We start from the raw sequence: 20,295 nt of genomic DNA, 5'->3' as shown, positions 1-20,295 counted from the left end.
GTTTGTTCAAAAATGAATAGCAAGGCAAATCTAACCCGGTGAATTACTACTATTGTCCTTTCTTTTCTTTACAATTTGCATGTAGAAACATTAACACTTGAAGAATCAGTTTGTTTGTGTTTTTTTCACAAAAGCTGGCATTCTCCCCAAAATGATGATGGACCTTTATTTTTGATGCATATCCACTGTCTGTATCTTCTCCATGTGTTTAATGCAGCCATTAGAAAGGCAGACACATTTTCCAGGACTGTTATTTTAACACATATTGTCTTAGTTGAGGGAAAACTGAACTTTTTATGACCTAGCTGTGCAAACTGATCAGCTTCCTAATTTGAAAAGGGAGGCATTTTTCTAAGTAAAACTGACGTGTGAAATTGTCACTATACTTAAAAGTTTGATTCCCATTGTAATATAACAGAATACTAATTCAATAAAGTCACTAGGAGGAAAGCAGCTTCTGAAAAATCTTTTTTAGTTCCTGTTTTTATTCATACACAACCTTTAAAACAATGCAAACTACTATAAAAATATATATATTAAAAACATGCTTCTAGAAAAAAAAAATCGATCAAATAAAACTTGAAAATGTTTCCTTAACAGAACAAATCAAGTTCTTCTGCATTATCAGCAAGCAAATCTGACTTCACAGTACGGGTAATTAGGAAGATCTTATTGAAAGATCTTTTATGAAACAACAGTCAGGATTACTTTAATGCAGGGCACAAGTATTTGTTTTTCCTTGCATTTAGGGCATCATAAGATCAAATAAACTTACCACACAAAAGACATTTGTGTTTGGTAATCTATTTCATTGTTGTAACAATGCCTCTTAGCAACAAATCTTACAGCTGGGAAGTCTGTTTATATCCCTTTTAAATGACGCAACATTTGAAAGGAAAAACACATTTGTTGGATGAGCAACAGAGTTGAGTATGTGGGTTGTCCTCATAAAAAAAAACCTGTCAAATTTGCTCTGCCATTATCTAAAAGCTTATTCCGCTATTAACTCCTGTTTAGTGTGATTATTAGCCAAGATGATTTAGCTCTGAAAAAAGGATACATTCACAAGTTCACTATTTACTGATAGCCTAGTACCCCTACTCATGCTGGTCACCAGCTTAGTCACATCACTGCTGTGAGTGGCATCCTCTTCTTCATTCAGCATTTGTCACAAACCAGCCAATATGGCTGTGTTGGTGACTCTTAACATGAACAACAGTCCAAGCTGAACCCACAAGTGTTCAGTAGGGTTTAGGTCAGGACAACAGGCAGACCCATTCAACCATATCCATTCCCAAATTCTGGTAGTTTCAGATAAATCCCACTCTGTGGGGAGGTGGGTGCTGTCATCTTGGGAGGATAGAGTTTGGTCCCAGACTGTGGACATACAAAGATTGCCACCGGCTGCAGAATCTCATCTTGGTATCTCTATACATGAAGATTGCCTTCATTGATGATAACCCTCGTTTTTCCAGTGAGGAAGATGCTTCCCCACACCCTCACCCCACCTCAAGCGGTTTCGCTGTCAGTGAAAGTGTGGAAATTTTTTATAGGGGAATAATTAAGCTTAACAGTTTAAAATTTACTGCCAACAAACTTTACAATGAAACAATTACCCATACTTTGTTACTATCAAGGGCAGGTACATATTTTGTTCCCATGACAATCACATGTAATCTGTGATTACCATGTAAACTGCTGGAAGATGTTGGCATAGGAAAATCAGTGTATGCCAATATGCCAGAATTCATGAAAAAAAAACTGTAATTCTTGCCACACAAACATAATACATTTAAAAATAAACAGAGACCAAAGTTTTTTTTAATTTATTTGACAACAAAGAACATACACCACAGTACAACAGTTTTGCAATCTCTATTTTTATTATATGTAGAGACTTGCAGCATCACTGACAGCATACAGTTAGACAATAAAAAACAAAACAAAAACTGCTTAGAAAATACTTACCAAGCCCGCTCCTGGGTTTTGTCATTAAGGGAGAGAGGGGGAAAAAAAAAAAATTCGGAATAGCCTTGACATCAATTACTGAAATTTAGGAGCTTTTCCAATAACCAGTATCATGTTCTTTTCTCCAATTGTTAACAATCAACTTATTCTTACATAAAAAGACAATACCTACACAACATGTTCCTTAATGGATGAAATTAATAAAAATTGGCATTTGCTGAGGGAAAAAGTCATATTCTTCAAATCCTGCACAACTACTTGTTGCAGTCATTTATGGACAGCACAAAACAAACAGAACTCAGGCAAGTTGTTTCACAATTGTAAGTTAAAGCTGATGTAACTTGCATCAAAGTTACTATTTTAATGGTGCAACGTTGTCATCCTAAAACTCACAACACTGTTTATCCATTTATAAATAAATCAAAAAGTACCGACTGATGGGCATTCTCTTCACAACCCGCAATTAGTCCTGTATGCACACGGACAGGAAAAAGAAAAATCCACTGTTCCAAGTAGTGAGGGGGTAGCAGGGCATTCACAATCCTCTCATGCTTACCAAATACATAAAGTGTTTCAGGACAAGAGTCTCAGACAAGTTGCCTCAAAAGTCTCAGGCTCAATCTGGCTCAGGAAATGCAGATGAGAGATTTCATGTAACTGGGCGGACAAATGTGAACATGTGTAGGCTCACTGCAATTAAGAGTCCCATTAATAGTGAATGAGAGATGTAGGTAGTCATTCAAGGAGAGGGTACTGGAGTTTGAACCGATCAATAATGTAGCTGATAATGGTTAAAAAGAGTTCTGAGACAATAAAGAAGTGTCCTTCCAGTTTAGGCATTCTCGCTTGTCTCTACTGACTGCATTTTGACTAAGTGTTCTGGTTTGTTGCCATTGCTGTGGTGCTCCCACATCTGCAGATAAAGCCTTTCCAGGTCAATTGTGTACTGCTTGGTGTTGAAAAGGGGGCTGCAGATTCGTTGTTTCCAAACACGTGCTCTGATCATCTTCAGACTGTGGGAGAGAAAGAATCCCAATTATGGTCTGACAGGATTTTTATTTTTTATTTTTAATGTAGACAGATAAATGTTTACTTACTATTCCATGTCAGAGCCCAGTTTGACTGCTATGTCCTCGTAGTCCTGGCGACTGTGGGCAATCAACTCAGGACAGCCCAGACAGCTTAGCTGCGAGGCAGCCACGCGGGATGCAAGGGTTTCACCTGCAAGAAGGTTTTATTCAAAAACAGACTCATTAACTCATTCAACACTGGCTAAGAGACACTTTCTTTCAAAGTCATTACAATTTCTTTGACAACAACATGCAACTAATTGGGTCTTTCCTTCAATATTCTAGTATCCTTACCTGGCATGGTTACCATGGGAGTTCCAGCCCAGAGAACATCCATGCCTGTAGTGTGGCCATTGCACAGAGGGGTGTCTAAGCACACATCAGCCAGCTGGCCTCGCCTCACATGCTCTTCCTTTGGAGCCACCGGAGAGAAAATGATGCGAGAGGCAGGAAGACCCAAGTTCTGTGCATACTGCTGGATGTTAGGCTCGCCAACAGCAGGGAAGCGAAGAAGCCACAACACGCTGTTGGGCACACGTTTCAGGATCTGAACCAATAAGAGTTGAAAACCAGATTATTTTTTAAAACAAACATTTTCAAGTAAGTGATCAGGATTTATGAAACAAACTCAGTGTTAGATTGACATCTCTCTAACTTACATTGGCCCACATCTGAAGAGTAGGGGGGTCAATCTTGTAGAGCTGGTTGAAGTTACAGTAGACAATAGAATCCTCTGGGAGACCATACTGGGAACGAGTTGTTACTACAATTGTGCGTGGTACTTCTTCCCCAGTTGCTGCTTTGTTATTTATCTAAAATTAGAAATCAAAACGCTCCTTTAATATGTTTGCCAGGGTGTTTTAAATGTGCCATGAAGTGACAGAACCAACTGGTAAACAAATGTTCTGGCAAAACAAACACCATCCTTCATTTCTTAGCAGCAATCAGTAACTTCTGTCAATGCCACCCAACTGAATATGCATTTATACCAACAACTAAGTTTAACTTAGACATACCTGTGTGGTGGCCAGGCCATTGCTCACTGTGAAGCCATTGATTGTGACTTGGATTTGGCCTTGATTGATCATGTTGATTATTGCTTCAGCTGCTGTGTTCATGGGAATTACAGGCATGGACAGAGCTCCATTGGTGTCCCCAGCAGCTTCTTGGTTGTTGTCACACTTCATCTGGTCACAGAGGACAATTTCAACTTATAAACTTGAATTAAGGTGAACATCAAATCCTTATGACGTCTACAACAGAGAGGTTTATGTGCACAAGTGACATTTAACAAAACTTGTGGCTGGAGATATTAGGTAATTTATTTGTGCTGTCATTGGCTGCCTTTCCATTACATTTTTTTACAAAATAAAAGTCATATTTCAAAAACTTCAACAAAAGTACAATTGGAGGAGGACGGAGATTTCGAAATCCTTGTAAAACTCTGCTTTTGTTGTTGCTTGCCATCAAGAAAGACATTTTTCTCTAATTATTTGTAAAAAGATTTCCATCTTTTTCTCCAGACTCAACTAAAATGGTTATTTAAGGTTCAGGAAATATTCCTTGCTCACCTTGATCACTTTGACATCTGGGAGACTATCCAAGAAAGCCTTCAGATCAATGCCATTAAGAACGATCCGGTTATCAAAGATGTGTCCGTTTGATTTGAAATCAATCACTGCCTTTTTCTGTGAGTCAAACAAAGAATCCGTGCAATGTTGTAGATATTTTATTGTTTTCATTATAGTGGTAAGAGATTAAGTATGTAGATTTAAATGGCAGCAGTAGGATGATGCACAAACCTTGAGGTGAGGGAACATGTTGGCGTGATCTCCAATGAAGAAGGTATTGGGCATGAAGGCAAGCTTCTCAGAATACTGCTCAGCTACTTCCATAGGTGACGTCTCCTTGTCACTGATTATGTAGTCCATGAAGGGAGCCCCACTTGTTCCAGGGTAACCAAGCCACATAGCCTGGTGAATGGGTAGAATCAATTTTAGCAATATTACAGCTATTAAACAGCAATACAATATAACCATGAAGGTGTTTCTGTCCATTACCACTTTGACGAATTGAAGTTTTACCTGAATTGGGGCAGGGCGAAGGGCAAACAGCTCATTTCTAGCTCCCTTGGTGTATCCATTCATGTTGACCAAAATGTTGATTCCATCCTGGTGAATACGATCAGCCGCTTTGCCATTGCAAGGGATCTGAAGTCGAAAGGCAAGATTTTCTGTAAACTGCTGGCCTTTTTGCATCAATTGTAAATGTACTTTTGTCAAGTCAACTGATTTATCATCCAAGTGCTTTACCCCATAATGCCGCCTGGATTATATTTGATACATACAGTTTTAGACACCTACTGCATTACCTAATGCTAAAACTCTATTCAGACCCCTGTTGTATACAAACTGATTTGTCTTGTGCCCTCTAGTGGGCAACTTATGTACTACAACAATTCTGACATCACATGGTAACAAATGGTGCACGTTTTTCCCCCCTCCAGTTAATTCTTCGTTCAAGCTTTAAAGATTAAACAGCAGGTGACTTGACTTTCAGATACTGTCCAGTTTCTGTTAAAAAAAACAAAAAAAACATTAAATTTATAAAATGTTACCTGTGAGAGGTCTGTGAAATGGTGAGCTTCTGCTACCACTTTCACACGGAAGTTGGTACTATCGTCAGGGCTGAGTGCATAGCAGTACACCTTAAGGGGGAAGAAAAAAATAAGTATTTAAGTCAATTTTATTAATTTAGTGCAAAATCCACACATTGCAACATAATTAAATATGATAATTGTATAACTCAAGAACTTAGAAGAAAGCCTACCTCAAATTTTTCAGGATTGTGCATTCCAGGAATAGACTGCATCAGGTGGGAAGTCGGGTGGTTGCCAAAGTCAGAGCTGACATAGCCAATACGGAGACGCCCACCACTGGCCTTCAGATCCTTGGGATGCTCATAAGCAGGTTTGTGCAGTGCATTAATCTGTGGAATAAGCAACAGTATGAAACTACAACCCCAGCAGGAGGGATATTTTTGATGGAAGCTGTTTTCCTTGCTCATACAAAAAGATGGACAAACAGGAAGTTAAATATATTTCACTCATGAAATAAAGAAAAAAAATCCTCCTTGTACCACACCCATTGCCTTTTGCCAGTCTAAGCAACCCAGTACTGCCCGTTTTTGCCCCTTTTATGCAAAGTAAAATATATTGAGTGCCTTGCTCTTCCCTTACCTTGCCCATAACCCCATCACCAGTTACCTTACACCCCCCAAAAAATGTAAATTAAAGTTTACTTGCTTCGATCAGTGCGTGTACCTTGTCCAGGCATAGGTTCCCATGGCGTTCAGCAATGGCCTTGCGGAAGCCATGAGAGAGTGGATACAGCATGCTGTGGTGTGGGTGCACTGAAGGCAAGCGGTTCTTATCCAGCTGGTCAGCCACAATGCTTACAAGCTTTTTCATCCGCTCATCATAATCTGTCCAGTCACACACAATCTGAAAAGGTGAGAGGAGTAAGAGACATCAGGAAAGTGGACTTGTTATTTTACAGGAATAAAAAGATAAATAGCTATTAATCACACTGTTAAATAAAAAATAAGAGCCAATACACACCTGGAGGCAGTGTGCCAAGTTGCAATAAGCATCGGGGAAGTCTGGCTTGAGTTTCAAGGCTGTGCGATAGGATGCAATGGCCTCTGGGATATTTCCAGAATCCTAAAAACACATGCAAAATGCACAGCAAATTAGCAAAAATTGTAACCTACTTTTCAAACAGTGGGTAAGGTTGAATCATATTCTATATACACTTTAAACTGCCTTGGATCTGTTACCAAGTTCAATATTACAGTTTAATTGATATAATTAAAGATGTGTATTTATTTTGCATGTACTGGAACATTCAACACGGAGCATTTCACAGATCAAAATCCTAAAGCAATGTGATTCAACTCTGAAAAGTGAAAACTGAAACCATGGATATTTCCTACCTTGTGAATAGAGGCCAAATTACTGTGAGCATCAGCAAAGGCCGGGTTGATCTGGATGGCACGGGTGTAGCACTGCAGCGCTCCCTGTACATCTTGCATTTCCTTCAGTGTATTTCCCATGTTGGAATAGGCATCAGCAAATGTGGGGCTGATTCTAAAAACAATTAAAAAGCAGTAGTGCCAATTAATTTAGAGCCATTTACTTTAAAATAAAGTATGAGACCAACTAACTTAAATACAGTTCTATTAACTGAAAAGAGGTAATGTAAGAAAATGACTCAAGCCAGAGATTATATAATCATTAGCAAACCTGATTGCCTCCTTGTAGTGCATGAGAGCCTCCTGGAGTTTTCCTTGCTGCTGTAGGACACTGGCCAAGTTGGAGTGAGCTGCTGCAAACTCTGGGAACACCTAATCAACGAGTTATGAAGAAAAACAGTATTTAGCTACTGACTCCCAACACACCAACTAACAGCATAAAATAAAAATGTGTGATTATTAACTTGCCTCCAAGGCTTTTCTATAGAGCTGAACTGCCTCCTCGATGTTGCCCTGCTCACGTTTGATATTGGCCAAGTTGTTAAGGGAGTCGGCATGAGTTGGGCACAGACGCAAAGCAGTGTTGTAGCACTCTTCTGCTTCAGACACCTGGATGACATTTTAGAAGTTAAAAATAATAATTTATAAAGTGCAAAAAATATACTGCACACTGAGATATCATAGAAAAACTCAAGCTTTTGGTACATAAAAATGCACATTACATTTCCTTTCTCCTTGAGGGCATTTGCCAGATTGCAGTAGGCATCAGGAAAGTGGGGCTGCAGTTCAATAGCACGGCGGTAGGTGTCAATGGCCAGATCAATGAGGCCCTGCTCATAGTAGACACAAGCCAGGTTTCCGTGGACAACGGCATGATTGGGGCTGAGACTCAGGGCTCTCAGGTATCCAGCCACAGCTCTGGAAACAGAAATTATAAATACAAAATTATTCATTAATTTTCTATACTGCTTATTTCAGTTCATTAGCAGGCGAGAGGCAGGGTATACCCTGGACAGGGTGCCAGTCCACCGCAGGGCCAACACACAGAGACAAACCCTGACACTCACACCTAGGAAGAAATTAGAGTGACCAATCAACCTAAGGCTACTTAGACACAAAGATTTTTTTTTAATCTGAGATTTTTTATCTGTTCGAGACCTCACACGTGAAGATACACTACCGTTCAAAAGTTTGGGGTCACTTTGCCATGGGATTCAATAGGGAAGTGACCCCAAACTTTTGAACGGTAGTGTAAAACAATCAGGAGTTTAACAGTTTTGATTGTACTGTGTGTGGTGTGCTTCGATAATCTCACTACAGATCAACACACACATAAAGACGCTGTCCCCCAACCGAGCTAGAATATAGTCCTCCGAGCCAAAAATCTTGCATGATCAAACAAAAACGAAGAAACATAACAACCAGAAAGAAGAACCATGGCACTGGAAAACACAGCACCAAGGATGAAGAGGATATACAAGATGAAGCAATGATGGTGGTCTTGTGATTATTAACAGTAAAATCCAGAACTAAAAAAAATAGACTGGAGAGAGCATGAATTCGGACTTTATATCCCTCATTGCTCCCCAGTCAGCTTGCTCTCTGACTGGCTACATTCTGTTCCACATCACCATCCACACAGTCACAACTCAGGTGTCGTCACCTTCCCCCACACACCCACACACACGTGAATATATTTTGTCATAAATACTGGACATGTTCGTTACTTCTAATTGTCGGCCACGACACCTCAGAACAAATGATAATCTTATAGGAAAATCTTATAAGATGTACAATAATCGGGCTTTTGTAATCTTTGGTCAGGAAGGGGCAAAATTAGGACACAAACAGCCCGATAATCTTTGTGTGTGTACCTGGCCTAACATGCATTTTTTTTGCAAAGTGGGAGGAAGCCAAAGTACCCGGAGAGAACCCGCACGAGTACTAACCAACATGCCACTGTACAGTCCCTGAATACAAATTATGCTGAAAATATTTTCAAATCTCCCACAAGCCACTGGATGGATTGACAGCGTAATACATAAGAGGTTGAGCATATTTTGGACTGTATACAGATTTTTATCAAATCAAAAAGCTGTTTCATCGGCTTAATTGGAGCCCTGAACACAATGGCAGTTATAAAGGTGTGTGACACCTGCCCCGTTTAAACAATGGGGTGGAAGAAAAAAAAGAGATCAACACAGATAAAGAGGAACTGAAACTGACAATGCTCTAGTCACTGTAAAGCCCAAATAAGGTGTGGTGGGGTGTGTATTTAAGCACAAGAGCTTACACGTGAATGCTTATAGGAAAAACAAATCACACAGTCCATCTCACGTCAGACTCACCTATCAAAGATGCGGGCTTCTTTTAAAACATTGCCTAAATTGATGTACGCGTCAAGGAAATTTGGATCCAGAGTCACTGCCTATAAATAGAAGCCAAGATTATAACACAAGACAACACATGTCTAAAAACAGGATAGTGATGATGATGAGAAATGTTAAAAAAAGATTAAAATTACCTTTTCAAAATGGTGTATGGCAAGCCATATTTCTCCCTGGGCATTGAATACACAACCTAAGTTGCTCCATGCCACTGCAAAGTTGGGCTGAGTCTCAATGGCTTTCAGGTAACAAGCCTTCAGTGGGTTTATAATGAAAACCACAGGAAAGGAGGACAAGAGGTAGAATGGGAGAGGTATAGCATGTAGAGGGGAGGAGGGGGTTGTAAAATAAAAACAAATAGATTGAGAGTAAAAGTAAGAAAAAACAAAAAAGGCAGAGAAAACAAAATTAGTAACTATTCTCCATGAGGGCAAAAAGTGAGTCTGCAGCACGGGCTCGCTGGCGCAGAAGTCTGCTGCGCAAAGCTGCTTTGCTTTTTCCTACGCTGCGCAGATCCAACCAACACCTACACGTAGACCCTCATCCTGCAGTTATGACAGCAGTATCACCAAATATGGTGGTCCCTAAACAAGGGAAATCTGTTGTCCTCTGGTGATGTTACATCAATCCATTCATTTCATCGCTTTTAAGTATAATAGCTGAAAAATTAAACAAAGAACCATTATCAATAGCTGCGTGAAAGCTATATTCAATGTTGATATATCTCACAACCTTGGATGCTGGACAGTTTGTGCAGGTGATGGTCCCTGTAATGCATGCGCAACAAACGCGAGCGCGCTGTGTGGGTCTATTGCCACAACCACAATGCACCATTTAATGCAGTTCGCATGACCTTGCTGCTGGCAAAGTCCAACTTCGCTGATGCGCTTGCTGAATGGCCATGTGAAAAAGCTGCAGACCAGCAACCCCTGGCAGAAAATCTGCATCACCAGACTAGCACACACTCGGTACCCATATGTCATCTCAGAAGGGGGAGGGGGCTGTTGGGGTTGAGGGATAAACCAGTGGCAACATTTTTTAAGACCCGATAGAATTTAGATCTCCCACTCACCATAGAATTAATATCTACTTCAGGGGACAAAATATGTGTATTCAAAAGCCAATTATGTCTGAGATTTGGGTGCACTTGGGAGCGAGGCTGGATTTGTGCAGGGACAGGTCCACAACAAACAGGCCAAAGGGAAAGAAGGGGGCGTGGGATTGCATGCGTGCGCTTTCCGCCATTTTGGTTGCTTGAAGGATTTCGCTGCGCAGCCCCTGCGCTACTGCAGACTCACAGCGCACTATCTGCATCATCAGAACGCTGCAAACCAAATAAGGGAAAAACAAAACAAAACAGGAAAAATAACCAACATATAAGAGTTAGAGGGTTCTTACTTGTTTTTCATGATTATAGCTTCCAAATCCATTTTCTTTATACTTAATATAAAATTGGGTAATTAGTATAGCATATTTAAAGTAAAGTTTACTGTAATTTGTTACGTTACTTCTTTTTTTTTTCTTTTGCTCTTCAAAGGAAGCCACTAGACAGAGGAGCTCAAGCATGAAGTGAGGTTGTTTTTCTTTTGTTGGCAGTTACAAACCCGTTACCATATTTTTCGACTTTGTCAGAGTGCTGGTCACGGATGGCTGGAAGAAGAGGGGACTGAGGCTGCCCTAGTGTTCCTTTCCGCCAGGCACCTACGCAGGAATAGTGTCACCCACCTGAAACCTTCTAAATAACAATATCAGTTGTGGAAAAACCAAAAGAGACAAAATCAGAAAACAAGATCGTTAGTAAAAGTTTACAAACAATACATTCTTTTTAATATGGAAATAAAACGCCAAATCACAACAAAAACTATAATAATAGTCTTAGTTTTCAGTCATGCAATGAATGTTTCATTTCAAATTAAATAAAGGGAATGCTTTAAGGGTAACTGGGAGGGAAGAAAGGCTTTTTATGTGTGCAGTTTATCAGTGACATGTGGACAGACTTCCAGTTGTCCTTCAATTCAGGTTTCAAATCAAACTACAGGAGGGCAGTTACTGGCTTGATCTTGCCCAAATGAACTGATCCCACTTTGGGAATAATATTACATATTTGAAGGAAAAGGGAAGAAATATTAATCATTGCTTTCTTTTATTATTCTAGCAGTTTCATGAAATAATTTTAAAACTTTGATTTCTTTATCCTGGCCTGCTTTCTTGAATCCTGGCCAATGGGTAGGGAAAAAAAGTCTGTTGTTTAATTACTTGTATCTAGAAGCCTCCACAGTTCTGAAATAAAGAGGTCATCGCTGTTGCTGCGCGCACGTCTGACTTTCTAACCCAGCATCTGACGCAGGCGGTGGAGTACAGATAGCGAGCTGTCTGCCTGACACTACTTCAAATACTGTAAGGCACTGGGGAAAGAGTTTCGTAGAAACCCACACAATTTAACACGCAATTTGAGACGAGTGGATATCAAGAAGGACAATCATGAAAGTTATTCTGCCAGTCAAAAAAACAAAAAAAAACCTGATGCATTTGCACATCAAAAGCACATTAGGAATGTGCTTGAGCCTGAGCTAAATGAAGCTGAATGGTCAGGAAGACAGCTCTGAGCGCGCATACTCCACCAATCCTCAGCAAGCGCGCGGGGGGCGGAGCGATAGAGCCGGGGAGCCTGTGAAACCCTGATGCTCCTCCACACTCCTTTACCCCCTCTAGCATGAAATAAGATGGCCTGTAACCAGGACAACTCCATATATCCAGATTTGACCCAACAAAAGGTATCCCCCCTGTAATAAATACAAATTTTAAAAGTGACAAATTGAAATTACTCGCTGGGAGGAAAAGAAAGAAAGAAAAAGACAACCCACACTGGCAGCAACTTTACTGACAGCAAACTGAGGAAAACATTGTCACTTGACACTTGATATACAATACAGGAGTACAGCATTTAGGTTAGAAACCATCTTATCTTGTGCACTTCAAAGATAAACTAGCTTCTTATCAGTTCATATTTATTTCAAAGACCGAGCCAGCATTTTCCCTCCAGGTTGAAATATATGAAAATGCAAAGCCGAGGTTTTAATCATTGTGAATTTAAGAAATAAAAATACTCCAGCCTTTCTTCCTGAAAGCGGAGGGGCTGACCTCTGATTAAAGGTCAGTGTACTGCAAAGGACAGTGGGACTAAAAAGAAATACAGGGAAAGGAACAAATGTAATGTGTGCACTATACTAAAAAACAAAAATGACACTGTCTAAAAGTAATCGACAATTTTGAGTACTATGATTAAAAAAAAATATATAGTTGAAAAATATATATTTTAAAAATGTAAAAAAGAAAAACTGATTGCCTGTAATGTTAATTCATTCCAGTCAAATGCTTTGAAGGAACTTCATTAAGTTAGGGTGAGAAACTCACAGCAACTCTGAGAATTGAGAAGATGCCATCATATTCTGTCCTTCACTTAGCTAAAAAGGTTGTCTAAAAGGGATTCTTTGCATTTTAAAAATGTGAAAAAGGTAAAAGCAACTATATCTATGGCCTTAGAAGGTACTTTAAAAAAATAAATAAAGAAAATTATGGAGAAGACAAATGTATAATCTACAACAAAACCAAACACCACATCTATATAAAAGCCAACCTGCTGTGACATACCTTAGCCTCCTCCAAACGCCCAAGCGCTTTAAGCAAATTTCCCAAATCACTACGCACACAATAGAGATCCTGGAGGGGAAAAATATAATAAAAATTTTTATAGAGATATATATATATATATATATATATATGTATATATATATATAAACACATTTAAAACTGCAATATAAATAAAAACTGGTTCACTCTATGAAATTACGATGTCAGTTCAAGGATATTAATATGAGATGATATGGTGGGCACTTACCGGGTTATATTGTAATGCAGACACATAAGCCTGCACTGCTCCCTCCATGTCTCCTGCTGCCACTAGAGCGGCTGCCAGATTGATGTATCCATCAATAAAATCTGGCTTCAGTCTCAGCGCGTGCCGATAATGCTCTATGGCCTCCTGCAGTTGGCCACGCTCCTTGTACACATTCCCCAGGTTGGAGTAGGCCTCGGCAAGCATTGGGTTCTGTTTGATGGCCAGTGTGCTGAAGTGAGCAGACCTGTGTGGCCAAAAAGGTACAAAGTAGTTACACCAGGCTGAAGCTGGCAATTAGTGTGATGTGTTGCATAGAGCTGAGAGAAAGACACAGGCTGAAAAGGACCAACTCCTTAGAGAGTGAAAGCAGTACAGGATACAGAGATGAACACAGTAAAAAAAAAAACAAAAACAAAGAAAGCTTCCATCCCACAGCCAAATGAAAAAGTATTAAGCTGGCAGAAAAATCACAACAAAGCTCTTCGCCATCTCTATTTAAAGATGGTTAATTTGACTTTGGCCTTCACATACAACTTCACTAGTTACAGCACAAGAATGTAAATAATAAATTGTGTAATTTTTACTATATTCTGTAGCATTTTTATTACAAACAACAACACACAAAAAAATTTCAATTAATTTCACTGGATATTTCTGGCATTAGATACATTCAAGAAATAAAAAAGTAAACAGGATATTAAATCTCAAACTTGTCAGACCCAAAGCCCTCACGTTAGCAACTGCAAAGATGTTTCGCCACCACCACCAAGACTGCGTTGAAAATCATTTTAGGAAAGAATGAGATTATTTTGAACAGAATAACAGAGAAGACAACTCGGTTATTTCAGAGGAACCCCAAGATTAGGTGTTTATCGCTCTCTGCTACTTTCTCAACACAGTGTGGGTTATGCCTTTTCCTCCCACACTACCTACCCCCATCTTACCTGTCAAGTCTTCTGCACTGGAAGTGGATGGAGGACAGAAGCAACAACACCCCTGTGTTATCAGGCTCCTGCCTCCACAGCTGCATGCAGTGGCGCTCAGCAGCCTCAAAATCCCCTGATTGATACTCCCGGTGTGCCAGTTCAGCCAACCCTTGGAATGAAAGCATACGTTTTGTTGGTTCTGGAGCACCAACACAAGCCAAGGAGGGGGGAAAACAACATGTTAGAAGTGATGGAAGAAATTAAAATCAGACAAATGAAAATAGAAAGCAAAAAGATGAAAATGCTCGCATTTAAAGAAAAATGACAAATTTGACACAAAATAAGGCAATGGGCAAAAAGAAAGGGTTACATAAAAGAAGTGGTGAAATAATGGGAAATGTTTGGGAATTTAACAGTTCAATTCCAATATTTGTACTGGACTAAACTTTATATGGAAATGTTTCCACAGTAAATTTACGTTCAGATTGACTGAATTAGGTTAGCACTGATGTTAATTCATTACATAATGTTATTAAGTTAATTAAATTTTCATTGATATATTACTTTAGTAAAAAATATACTAAGGTCATCTAATACCAACTCAAATACTATCTCAGACCTAAGTGATTTTAAAAAAAAGGGTATGAGGTGAAATTCCAAACAGGTGATGAATCTGATCAGAAAGTTGGTCTGTCAAAGCTCAGTTCAACATTTCACGTGCTTGTTGGTAAACGAACCACAGTTAAAATGTAAAAGTTGTAAAAAAATTATCTTATTTCACTTTCCAATGATTTTATCTTTCAAAATTACACAACCTAATCTTTCACATGTCTGGTTTACATTAGTGTGCCTGCCTTATATTTATAGCAGTTTCTCAAATTTGCAAAAGGCTTCATGAAAGTAGTGAGTGGCACACACACACACATTTAAGAACGCCATACATGGTTACAATTACACAAAAAGGTGGAGGGAGGATGGGTAATAGTTTCTGGGAACATTCCTGCTAAATGTGTCCACACCCACAAACCGGTTAACACCATAATGTCCAAACAAACACCTGGCTCAATTTCAATTCACTCTTTATCCCTACCCATCAATTTGCAGAGCTTTTTTATTTATTTATTTATTTTTTAAAGGGATCAAGGAGTAGTGGACTTCTAGCCCTTCAGTTTTGTCTTCATTTGGATGAGTAGATGACCATTTTAACTTCATTGCCACAGGGGGCACCTTGCCTCTACAAAGAGGTATTGGGCCAAAGCATAGAAATATTATTAGGCCTATAGATTACCATAGATCTGGATTCTATGACAAGGTGTGCTGACATTAGCATGGTCATATAAATAGAATTTTGAGTAGTCCAAACTATATCAGGCCAAGTCAGATTTTAAATTAATGTTATTAACAATGACTAAAACTATGTGCCAATTCAGGTAGTCAAGATAGCATTGTGTAAGCACTTGCAGAAGCAACAGAACATGTTAGAAAATGTCATGAAATAGAAAGATACACGCTACTTAACTGGAGAGGAAAACTAAATATTAGATATCCATTTTTTTTTAAGTATTTCTTATGTGGGTTATATCTTTAACAAGGACGGAAATTAGCATTTTAACGTGGACATATACAACTTGAATTATGACTAGTCTAGTGAGGAAGGCTGACTAAATGTAAATTTAACTTTAACGGAAATAATGTTTTAAATAAAACTGCAAAACTACTTTATTTTCAAGAAGGCTTCCTATGAGTCGTGCTTTCACGACAATTACGTAATAACGCTAACAAGCATTAACAAGGATAGCTCAATAACTTACACTGTTGTACGAACTCATAATCAGATGAAATGTTTTCAATCACGACACTGAGGTATAAGTACCACTGCTCGCCTTTGGGATGGATTCGGAAGCATTGTTAGAAGGAAAAAGAAGAGTGATTAAACATCTTCAGCATCTGCACCAGGCGGTGATGTGCGCACCCTGCTGCAGGGCCTTCATATCCGAGGGGCCATGACGGATGGAAGCCCGCGGCCATTTTCTCAAAGAATGTTATTGATCAAGAAATATATGGATTTTCTGTGCACTTGTATCATCATACAACCACATTATGACCTTTTACAGGCAACTCGCATCCCAACCGAGCGATCGTAACGGCTTTTAGGAACAAATGCCATAACACAAATATTATATTAGCATCTTACGTCTTGTGAATATTAATTTATTACAAACCGGGGATAATATTGTCGCCCTGTTTAATGAAATCCCGCAATGCCGAAAACCAGATTAAAACGCTAAGGCCTGATTTCCTCTTCGTGTAACACAAACATTAGCCCATTTATATAAGTTTTGTTTGATGGTTACGAGTCGAATCGTATTTAACAAAACGCGATGCCCACAGTCGTTTCCCTCCACTCGATGGTAATAGTCGTGTAGAGCTAGTTATTAAAAATAACCAACCTGTGCTGTCAGCCACGTTTCCCACCGAGCTCGCCATCTCCTCAGTTTTCGTGTCTTGCACGGTGGTCGTCAACGTGTCTTCAGGTAGATAACAGTTTCAGAGAAAAAAAAATGCGGCTGGCTCTCGCCTTTTTCGATTGCGGCAAGCTAACACGTTGTGAGGAAAGCTAAGGATGATTAGCTTGCCTAATCTGTGCTTTTCAGGACTTCGCAAAGCGCTAAATAAAACAAAATGCAATAATTATTACATTAGCCTAACAACAATTAACCAATAACGTCGATAACTTATATAAATATTTAAATAAAATTCCGCATACTGTTGTTTACAGATTCTAGCAGGTTTCCTCTTCACAACAATGCCGCTATGGAACATAAAATGGCGAAATGGGTGGAACTAGCTTTTAGAGAAACTAGATCCACTTATGACCATTACAAGGCGAAATGTGAACCGCTGTAATACATGGAATAATTAATTTAAAAGGCCACAGAATTTTTATCTAAAGTACTGTTTTCCAACTATGCGTATGAAATTTCAGCTTTGAATAGTAAGAACATCCCGAATGCTATCGCGCGGATGAATACATTGGTGTAGTAAGACAGAGTGCATAAGGGGAAAAGCAGCGCTAGAGCTCGAAGGAAGCAACTCAGATGAATTTCCTGTCGATTTCAGCGTTGCATTTTAGACCAAAGCAGAGCGGTAACGAATAAAGGTGCAGAGGAGGCACATAATAAATAAATAAATAAACACCGAATTGCTTGCACATATGTACCACATGGTCTTGTTGCGGGCCACTATATGAAAACGCATATTTTTACACACATTATACATTTAATTCAAGAAAGACAATATTTACTAATATGGACTAAACACTTTTTTAGCAAAGTGACTAGCCATTCCTTTGTATGAGTTTTCCAAATGATTATTGGAGATATGTTGAAATAAAAATAAGATGTAATTCAGCTGTTTAAGTACTGCATGGGGACTTTATGTGCAAGAAATGTGCAAGATTCATAATCACCAACAGAGGGCAATCATTTCAAAGACATTTAGATGGAGCCTTGCAAAGTGACATTGAACAGGCTTGCCAACTCACAAAATCTCATTTTAAAAGCATAATAATTGTGCACAATATTTCTATATGTTCTTATATTAGCATGACATTATTGAGGAAACTTCCCATTGAGTGGTAATCATTAGCATGTCATTCTGATCTAAAAATGTTGAAAAGGGGGTTATTGCTTGCTGCACCACAGTTTTTCCCATAGCCCCTCTGTGGGAAAGAAGTTGACAGCATTGCCCATGTTAGTTTTGCTCTGTGTGCTCAAAGCATGCAGAGGGTGCTGGGTTTGTGTATTCTTCCACACGTTCCTCTCGTTTGCTCTCACTCTTTACACTGCTTGGGGGTCACTTGTACACAGAATGATGTCATGGGCACTGTGTGTCTATAGCAATTGCATCTGATGTGCTTTATCTTTGTGCATGCTGCAGTCACTGGGAAGGCTCTATTAAGTGAATACATCACATCTTCTCCTACCCAAAGGGTCTGTGACAGCATCGCACAACAAACCCTCTTTTCACACAAGCTATTTTAGGAAACACGTGAGAGCAAGAGATTTATTCACTCACAAATCAATTTAGACTGGTCCCTATTAAAATCTAAGCAAAAGCCTGGACATTTGTTGAGTTTGTTGTGTTGTTTAATTGACGGAACAGACTATTTTGTGATCAAATGAGTGGCCTAAATTATTGCAACCCATTTATTTTAGGATAAGATCCAGTGCAAAGTGATGACCCACATTATTTGCAGTGCTTTGTAATGCCGGGGTTGCTTTGGGACACGGAGAAAATAAGTTGTTCACATCTAAAGTGTAAAAACTTAGAAAAACATTCAGCTGTCATTCATCGCTGTTTAAAATTACAGAAGTTAATTAAATTTTTGACAAATATCAGTCAGGTTTTCTCCAGAAATTCAAAATTGAAAAAGCTTTTTCTTTAGGATTATTTACGATCTGCCTTAGGTTAGGATTTCTAATGTAGCATTAAACTGGTTTACTTCTAGCTGTTTAAGCAAAACCAGTTTCAACTAATGATGGTGTGTCTTCTCTAGTGGTTCTGAACTTTGTGTCTAAGGGAGCTATACATTACCTGTTTTATTTTCTCTTTGTTCTCTGTTTTGTGCACTTAATTAAAGTTTTTCCATTCTCCAGCTTCACTTGATAGTGACATGGGTCCGCTTGTACCCCGACAGGGGAGGGGAGGGCCACCGAATGGAGACGCAGACAGAAAGGACCAGAGAGCAACTAGAGCAGCAACGTTTTTGAAAAACTGCAGGAAAAGTGAGAGAAAAAAAAAAAATAAAATGCGGAAAAAGTGTGGGTGTTGAACCGTCTCACCTGGAAAAGTGTGGGTGTTATAACACCCACATCCACCATAAGTGTGATGCCCATGCTGACGACACAAGGGCACCATAGGCTTGCTGTTCTGGGTCCCAGGTGTTTTAAATCACAGCTGAAGATCTTTTACACAGGTAATTTAAAAGTGGATATGTCATGGTTCCTGGGTTTTGGTGTGTGTTAGATGTTGATCATGGTTTAGGTTTTTGGTTTTTGTCATGTTGAGTTCGGTCTGGCTCTTGGTTTATAGTTCTGGGTTTTTGTCATGCTCAGTTTCTGTTATGTTCATGCTTTAGGTTTTCAGTTTTGTCATGTTTAGTTCGGTTTTCACTCTTGTGTTCTTTTGGTTCCTGTTTCTGGCTCATTAGTTCACCTGGTCTAATTACTCATTCACTTCATCTGTTCCTTGTTATCCCTCTGTGCATATATACCCCGTGGTTTTCAGTTTGCCCATGTCAGATCCTTATGTGGTTAATTACCCTGTCAAGTGTGGTTCCATGTTCCCTCGTTTTGACAATAAACCCTGTTACTTGCACTGATTTTTGCCTCCTGCCTTGACTGCCTGCAGTTGGGTCCTCACCTCCACCGCCATTCGTGACAGGATATCCACTAAAACAATGCTAATTAAAGCATCTCCCAGTCAATTTTAATCAAAGCTAAACCTTCCAGGTCCTGTAGGTCTCTCCCAGGTTGCATTCCACTGTACATGAAATGTTTATGACAAAAGAACTGTATTGTACCGATCACAGAATCCTCAGTGAAATTGAATGCCTGCACCCAGCTGTTATGTTTCCATTATTACTGAACCAAGCAGGAATTGATTAAAACTAGTATCTCCTGCAGAGTCATCTGAGGCAGGACTGAATTCCTATTATACATTTTCAGATGTTAACAGATGTTAGCAGCTTTTCTGACCAGCACAAAACAACAAGCTGTAAAACAAAAAGCTCACATAACCCAGTGAGTCCTCCAATATTTGTTTCCTCCTATAATCTGACACAAACATCTTTACTGAAATGATAAAGCATACTGACAAGGACAAACTGATTATTATGAATGAACTAACTACATCAAATGTTGTATGTACAAATTGCTATAGCTAGAAGGTTATAACCAGATAAGAAAATTCTGTTCAGATTATATCAATGAAGAAGCAGACAACCATAATTT

The 20,295-nt window shown here is 39.2% G+C and overlaps 1 protein-coding gene across 5 annotated transcripts; it reads right to left on the bottom strand.

Annotated features, from left to right (window-relative positions):
- Nucleotides 1-1,810: 1,810 nt before the first annotated feature.
- On the bottom strand, nt 1,811-17,100 carry ogt.1 (O-linked N-acetylglucosamine (GlcNAc) transferase, tandem duplicate 1). Of its 5 annotated transcripts, none has more exons than XM_041991104.1 (22): nt 16,732-17,100; nt 14,300-14,480; nt 13,356-13,599; nt 13,109-13,177; nt 9,595-9,711; nt 9,419-9,498; nt 7,793-7,988; nt 7,539-7,679; nt 7,342-7,442; nt 7,032-7,185; nt 6,658-6,759; nt 6,343-6,540; nt 5,868-6,026; nt 5,656-5,745; nt 5,123-5,248; nt 4,841-5,011; nt 4,610-4,726; nt 4,055-4,225; nt 3,698-3,850; nt 3,333-3,585; nt 3,066-3,189; nt 1,811-2,981 (listed from the first exon to the last, which is right to left on the bottom strand). In XM_041991104.1, the coding sequence occupies exons 1-22, from the start codon at nt 16,766-16,768 to the stop codon at nt 2,801-2,803; spliced, it is 3,165 nt and encodes a 1,054-aa protein (XP_041847038.1). In that variant the 5' UTR covers nt 16,769-17,100; the 3' UTR covers nt 1,811-2,800. The 5 variants fall into 5 exon arrangements, with proteins under 5 accessions (XP_041847038.1, XP_041847039.1, XP_041847040.1 ...); XM_041991105.1 differs by having other exon boundaries at nt 6,361-6,540; XM_041991106.1 differs by having other exon boundaries at nt 14,300-14,450.
- Nucleotides 17,101-20,295: the final 3,195 nt, after the last annotated feature.

Source organism: Melanotaenia boesemani, chromosome 7 (genome assembly GCF_017639745.1).
Source record: "Melanotaenia boesemani isolate fMelBoe1 chromosome 7, fMelBoe1.pri, whole genome shotgun sequence".
Taxonomy (NCBI): Eukaryota; Metazoa; Chordata; class Actinopteri; order Atheriniformes; family Melanotaeniidae; genus Melanotaenia; species Melanotaenia boesemani.
Note: the sequence above shows the minus strand (reverse complement) of the source record. Positions and strands in the feature narration are given on the sequence as shown.

Excerpts from the sequence above, each read along its gene's own strand:
- ogt.1 (XM_041991104.1), bottom strand. The coding sequence starts at position 16,768 with ATGGCGAGCTCGGTGGGAAACGTGGCTGACAGCACAG. Across the intron at positions 3,190-3,332 it reads TCCCATGGTAACCATGCCAG|GTGAAACCCTTGCATCCCGC; the intron begins GTAAGGATACTA and ends ACCTTCTTGCAG. Across the intron at positions 2,982-3,065 it reads CTGGGCTCTGACATGGAATA|TCTGAAGATGATCAGAGCAC; the intron begins GTAAGTAAACAT and ends TCTCTCCCACAG.